Source organism: Belonocnema kinseyi, chromosome 4 (assembly GCF_010883055.1).
Source record: "Belonocnema kinseyi isolate 2016_QV_RU_SX_M_011 chromosome 4, B_treatae_v1, whole genome shotgun sequence".
In the NCBI taxonomy this organism is placed as follows: Eukaryota; Metazoa; Arthropoda; class Insecta; order Hymenoptera; family Cynipidae; genus Belonocnema; species Belonocnema kinseyi.
In genome coordinates this window covers 124131519-124139331 of record NC_046660.1, presented here as the reverse complement: position 1 = coordinate 124139331, position 7813 = coordinate 124131519, and the positions used below count along the sequence as shown (strand labels likewise).

General features: G+C 25.1%; 1 protein-coding gene across 1 annotated transcript in view; it reads right to left on the bottom strand.

Annotated features, from left to right (window-relative positions):
* Positions 1–652: 652 nt before the first annotated feature.
* Positions 653–7813, bottom strand: part of LOC117171069 — a 9629-nt gene continuing 2468 nt past the window's right edge. Inside the window, exon 2 of the mRNA XM_033358118.1 lies at positions 653–898. Within this exon, the coding sequence (XP_033214009.1) occupies positions 653–898 (246 nt within the window). The remainder of the gene's footprint in view (positions 899–7813) is intronic.

Genomic DNA, 7813 nt, shown 5'->3' with positions numbered 1-7813 from the left:
AGCTGTAAGGCACAGTGTATATATATATATATATATATTATTTATTTCTCCAAGTGGGTTTTTTTTAAGTTCGAAATTACAAAGAAAAATTATCTAATTAGGGGTTTTAAGTGTTTAAACTCGTGATTTATTTTTTTCATAAATAGTTTCCAAATAATTTTCACATTGTATACATCATCAATATAATATACTTAAGAAACAGCTGATGTGTACAATGTGAAAATTACTTCCAAACTATTTATGAAAAAAAATGAATCACGATTTTTAAACCCTTAAAACCCCTAATTGGATAGTTTTTCTTTGTTATCGCAAACTTAAACAAAATTCACAATATTAAACTTAAGATGGTAATTACACCAAACGTTAAATCGATTTATTCCGCGTTTTGAAAGAATTAAAAGGACAAGCAATTATATTCGTGTGATATTAAATTTAAGATGTTACATGTACTAAAGGCTAAATGAACTGATTCAGCGTTTCGAAAATATAAATCAATAAAAGATTGGACCTAACTTTTACCTGCTTTGCAAAATCAAAAAAAGGAATACATATTACTTTTAACAGTCAAAACCCATCTCTTATACTGAAGTACCTTTTTGCGTAAAGAAAAAAGAACAAATATTACGAAAGATTGTTTTATTCCTCCATTGATTTACATTAGAAATAATACGAGAGACAAAGGGAGATTCCATGTACATGCACTGCATCTCAGAAGAAAAAGTTGGCTCAGGATCACAGAATGCTTCGACTTCATTGAATTCGACATCAGTTGAATTCGTTTCTCCGCTCTTCTTTCTCCAGCGAAACAACTGCTCCCTGTACTGGAAGTGAATTCCTCAGACTTCAGTGCAAAATGTTGGTACTTTTGATCTAAGCCCCTTCTAGCCTTTTTTACTCTCTGAAAAAAGGAAATATTCGTGAAAGTGACAACATACTTAAAAAAATGTACACATATAGATTAAAAGAACCAATTGCCAAGGAAAACAGACAAGATCAAACTTTGCTGCCTCATTATCTCAAACTGAAGTGCTTACAACTTTGAAACTTGTTCCAAAAATTAAGAATTGTAATAGAAAGTAAATGGGTAAAAAACGTTGTCTAGTGCCTGGCACGAAGTGGGAAATGTAAACCAAAAACTGAAAAGGTTAACAATTTTTTATTTATTTTTCGTCAATTCTTTTTTTTTCAATTTAAAAAAATGTTCAGTCAAACTCGGAAGCAAAAATTTTTTCCATTTGACATAATAAAAACTGAGCTGCTAATGAAAGCACTAAAAGTGGAACTCTTGAATTTTAAACTTATAAAAATTAGAGTTCAAACATTGAGATTCGGTTCTACAAATATAAATACAAGTTATCGTTTTGAATACTCTAAATTCAAGAATTAATGCGTTTAAAATTCTTCAAAATTATTTCATGTCAAAAGTAAATTTTACTTGAAATAATTTAAAAATGCTTCAAATGCTTTAAAATTTTATTTTAAAATCTTCAAACATTTACATGTTGTTTGACATTTGTAAAAACTTTTAGTGATTAAAATTTTTTCTAAAGTTCTAAACATCTTTCAAAATTATTCGAATTTTTCCTACAACTTTTTTTAAATCCTGCCCAATTGGAAAAATTTCCTCAAAATCTTGCACATTCGTTTTTGACAAGTTTATACATCTTTCCAAACTTTTTTTCTCTACATGAATTAATAAACTTTAAAATATTTCTTCAAGTTACTCAAATCTTTTCTCAGAATAATAGGTGTTCAATTGTTATTTATGTATCAAAATTCAACAATTTGACGCATAATTTACATTTTTTTAAATAAAGCAATTAAAATTCTAACGCTCAAAATTTAATAGGATTGTTTAGTAATAGTTCTTGTTCTTTATTGAAAAGTTTCAAATAAAATGATTTAAAAATGGAATAATAAACAAAATATACTGACAAATCATAATAATAGTTCCAAAACACAATAATTACAAAAACAATTAAATATATTTTAATTATAAATAAAAATTAAAAACACAATATTTACAATAATTATCAATATTATTGATTAAGTTTTTACTTAATTCGTAATTGTGTCCACAAAAAGTAAATCTTCACATGATGGTGCGCACTTCTCTAGACGTACTGACGTACCACAAAGTATTTTTAGGTTATAACAGTCAAAACGCAATTTATATTTTTCTAAAAAATTGTTATATTATTCTTACCCCTTTTATAGTTTTCGACCGACATTCTATGGGGTTTGGATGCTCTTCTATTATTTCATATTCTCTAAAGAAGTGTAAAGAACAAATAAATGTATCTTTTATGAGGTTCCTGATTGATTTAAACTTGGAACCATCACGTCCACACAACTTCACTCACTTATTGCATTTTCTGCATGCTTCGCACGTTTTAAGTGGAATTTCATACTCGCATTAATAATTTTACCCCTTCTAAATTGTAGGCATGGTGTAGGGAAAGAAATAAAATAAAAATTGCAGAATTCGACGTGCGAAGTTTTACTGCGACTACTACTTTTGCACAATCCGTAGCAGCAGCTCTTATGCACTCCAACTCTATTTTTTCACAATTATTTGCATCGTATTATTTCTTTCAATTTCTATTCACAAGCACTTCGCTATATCGTTCAAAAATTTATTTCTTTAATCAAAACACTGGCTTTCCTATGCAATTGCGAGCAACAGGGTCTACAGTTAGGATGTAAAAGTCGTTTTTGAATTGAGAACATTCAATTACAGAATAAAAATTTCAAGACGAAAGTTACAAAAAATTTGGTTTCAATACTCGGTAATAAGCTTAGAATAGAAAAAAATTAATGTTTTCCTATTTCAGCGCGAAAGTGAAGATTATTCTATTATTTTGAATGCGCGATTTTTCCATTTACCTAAAATGTCAAAATAAGAATAAGATACCTCCTAAACTTATTCACTTCTATTTTCTTAGCGACCGCCACACAGTTTTCTATTCTCCCAAAGAGAAAATGTTTTCAATATATTTAATTCCTTTTAATTGTACCGGTAACGCACCTCACAGAGATATTTTTTATTCCTCAGAAGTGGCCATATTTTCATTTTTTTTAATTCCTTCTAATTACTTCACAAAATATGTGTAATAAGTTGTTTTAATTCCTTCATGCGGAATGTAAATTCCGAAATTTTAATTCTCACCAATTCAACTCTGCCACTCTAGAGTTAAAATTATTTAAATTTACACATTTGCATAGATTTTTTTGCTGCATTTTTTAAGACGATTCAATCGATTATTAAAATATACATAAATATAAATTTGAATATTTTTCGAATTTATAAGTTATAAAAAGATTTAATAATGAAAAATGGGTTAAATGAATGCTTTCATTAAATTTTACAATGTCGATTGAGAGGAACAGAATTTGCATTTTTTCTGTTCCCGTTGGGGGATTTTTAGGCGGAGGAAAAAATCGCGTAATCATAGAAATACAAATTCTTGATTTTTCTGAATTCAACGCTCGTTACCGGGAAGGTAATGAAAGTCAACATTATAAAGTTGTTTAGTACAAAATAATTAAGAATGGCAAAACGCTTATTTTTAAACGTTATCTTACGAAAAGAGAAAATAAAGAAAATAAAGTAATAAAAAGTAATAACAAATTAAAAAATTCAAAGCGGAAGTCTTGAATTTTAAGCTTTTAAAATTAAAGTCTTAAAGTTTTTCTCTTCAAAAACTTTGTATTCAAATACTCAATAATTTACACGTATAAACTGGAAGGTATGTGCCCTTTTTAATTGAACGCTAGACTATTGTGTGCGCGCTTACATTTATACTCATTTTTATAATTTGCTCAATTTTCTAATAACAATTCATTTGTTAAAATTTTCTGAAGACTTATATTCTTGTTGAAATTAGAGTCTGAAAGAATGAATTCAGTGAATCAATGCATCGTAAAATGTACGAGTAATATTATTAAGGAGCGTTCATATATTCCGTAACATTATTTTAAACACATTTACCTTCCCACACCCTAACTGCAGTTGCGTAATATTTTTTTGTATTATTTTAAAAAACTTAACAGGCGTTTTGTAAATAAAAATAGATTTTCAGGATGAAGTGCGGTATAGAAATAAATTAAACAATATTTTGACGTAACACAACAATGCTTTTTCGATATTTGTTTAGTTAGACACATTTTTAATTTATTTACAAGGGAAGAAGTATCAGCATTTTTTCAAAGAATGATATAAGTTTTATCACTTTCATTCAAGATGTGTCAAGAAAAGAATGCAGAAGATTTTAAAAAAATATTTTTTATTTTACAGGATTTTACAAATTATGAGAAAAATTTCAGCCTTTTTAAAAGATATTTAGTTCTTTTATAATTTCAGAAGAAATAATAAATATTCCATAAATTTTCGGAAATGCTTCCAAGGTTTAAAATATTTGGAGCCTATGCAAAGCCTCTTGAATTCCTAAAAATATGTGTAAATGAATCCAATTTTTTCTAAAAATGTTGGAAAATCATTAAAACTGTAAAAAATTTACCTCAAAATCTTCAAAAATTTCTTACGAATTTGAAGAAAATTATAAAATATTTGTGAATATTTCATATTCGCCAACAAAAAATCTAGAATTAGAAAAATATATACTTTACGGGATTTTACAAAGTAATAGGAAAAGTTCGAGCATTTTTAGAATTAAATATTTACACAATACTTCCTAAATTCTTTAAAATATTTTTATCTGACTGGAATTTTTCTTGAAATTTAGAAAAGTTATTTAAAATCTAAACTGCTGCCTAAAATATTAATTAAGGGCATGTGATACTTTACCATATGGGTTTTCAGTTTTTCACACATTTTGCTCTCAAATTTTAATTTGAAAAAAAAACATTAGTGTCCAGACGTTTGCGTTTTTAACGTCTGACTTTCTTTTTGTTTAAGAACTTTCAAATAAATCTGCATTTTTTTAAATCTTCTGTAGTTTAAAAATCTTCTTTATTCTTGTAAATTTTTGAAATATTTATAGAATTTTATGGTTTAATTTATTTTTTATTTTTTAATGTTACAAAATTAAAACGTTTTGCTTTACAATCTGGTACTCTTTTTCGAAATTTAAGGAAATATTTGATGTTTTAAATTCTTTTTTGAATTTTCTGCTGAAACTCTTTTTTCAAATTAAAAATTCTTAAGAAATTGTTTTGGGAACCTCAAGAATTTATGGCATTATCCTGAATTTTCAAAAAAGTCTTAAAATATCTTATAAATTTTTATTGGTGTTAAAACTTGTAAATATCTCTTAAATTTACTAAAATTTATTCCAAAACTATTTATTTTGGCACGATGTTGCCTTAAAAACTTGTTAACCCTTTTTTTACTTTATAAAATAATATGAAATGTTTTTGAATCTTTTTTAATGAGCTCTTAGAACTCATTAGTAAAAAATTGTTTGAAATTTTCCCATAAAACTAAACTATCTATGTTTCCTTCTCTTGACGCTCTAAAAAATTAAGTTTACCTAAATTTGAATTAAATCACGGAAAATGGAAATAATTTTATTATAATCTTCCATATTATTTTTTAACAATTTTGAAATCTTTAAAATTTATAATTATTATTTCAGAATTAATTATTAACTGCTTAAAATTTTCCCATAACTGTCTTTAAAAAATTATTCTCAAAATCTTTCAAAATTATTAAGATGCTTCTATTGTCCTAATTCTTAAAATAAGTTCTTTCAATAATTTGATTTTACTTATCTCTTTGAAAATTAAAAAAACGATTACCCAGATGTAAAAAAAGAAAACATTTTTTTCTTCTTAAAAACTCCGGAATTATAATGGTAGCAAAAAAATGTATAACTGAATCTTTATCTATTTCGGCGTTGTGAAAAAATTAGTCATCTAACAATTCATTAATTTTTTAATAAATGATAACTTAAAAAGCATTAAACAATAATTTTCATTCAAACATAGGAAAAATGTTTACTCTACATTTTTTTTAATATCACATTCTTTTTTGAAAATTTGTTTTATTGGTAACTTTTGATACTAATTTCAGAAAGAAATCAAACGTATTTTCATATTATTTGAAAAATCAAAAGCAAAGACACATTTCAGTATATCAGAATCATTTGAAAAATTATCTAATTGAAATAATATAATTGCAAATTTAAATTAACTTTTAATATTCAAATTATATTCAATATTCCATTATATAACCTTCAAGTGCATAATTAAATTATTTTACTTAAATTTCACTAACTAAGTTTTAATCTTTATTTACTTTAATTATCAGAAAACGATAATCAGCTAACAATCAATTGACAATTTTACAAAAGAAAACGGATTAAAATATAATTATGTTATAAAACATTTCAAAAACTTTAACTTTATATATTTTTTCTCATTTGACATTTTATTTTAAAAAATTTTATTTAATCTTAAGCTTTTAAACTGATTGCAGAAAATGTAACTTTTAGTAGAATCAGTTGTTAATGAATTAATCAGTTCACAAAATAAAAAACATGATACAATTATTTTCATCGTAACATTCAAATAATTTTAACATTATGTGTATATTCTCCTTTAAATTTTGATACAGCATTTCCATACGTCTAATTTATTAGTAACCTTTGTCACTAATTCAAATCAACATGAAGAAAGTGTGAAGAAAATTATCAGCTAATAATGAATTAAATGGTCCACAACATAAAAAGTCCCAAATAATTTGTTTCATTGAAATAATAAATTTACTCTTACTTTATATATTTTTTAAACTTCCTTCCTGAAAATCTTAGTTATTATTAACCTTCAATACTTATTTTTGTAAGATACAAAACACTTTTACATATAATTTTGAAAATTTAATCCATATAATCATTTCAAGACATCATCAACATTTCGAAAAACTATATAACTCTAGTTCATATCTTATATCAATGAATGCAATTTTCATGCAATCAAATATCGTAAAAAAATTAATTAGCTAATAGTAAGTAATTTCTCTGTTCATTAAATACAAGGCGTTAAAGAATTATTTTTATAATAAATTATTCAAATAATTTTTACTTTGTATTTTTCTAAAAATTTGTATTAGTGATAAAATGTTTAAATATTCCAGAAAAAAGTAAAATATATACCCGGATCATTCAGAAATCATAATTCCGCTACTCATTTCACAACAAAACAAAAATTTGTAAAAAATAATAAAATTAAAAATGCTGTATTTCAAATATTAATAAAATGTTATTATATCAATTATAACCGGTATTTAATAATATAACATTCACTTAAATCATCAATTTGTTAACTCAAATTTAAGATTTAATATTTATGTAATTAAAATTGTGAAAAGTATTAATGAACTAATAATTAATTAATCTGTTATTACATAAAAAGAATTAAACTATAATTTTTATTTAAAAAATAAAAAAATTTCCCCTCTCCCTTTTTAAAATTTTCACTTATATTTTTGAAAATTTGATCGCTTGGCAACTTTTGATACTCATCCTAGAACAAAATTAAAACACGTTTATAAAAATTAAATGCAGACACTCATTTCACAAAATCAGAATCATTTGAAAAATTATTTATTTAAAACTGTGGTATTTGAAGTATTGATTCACTTTTATCATGCACATTATATTTAATAATTATTCATATAATCTTAGTAAATTATATATATATTTAAAAATTTGTCATAAGGACAACAGCAGGATTTCGCCGGGAGCGGATCCTAATCTGAAAAATTGCACCCGCTTCCAGCGAAATCGCGGTAAAATTTCAGCCACAACCACGTCTCACAACCGTGAGATAGGTGGTTACAGTCTGTAAAGGA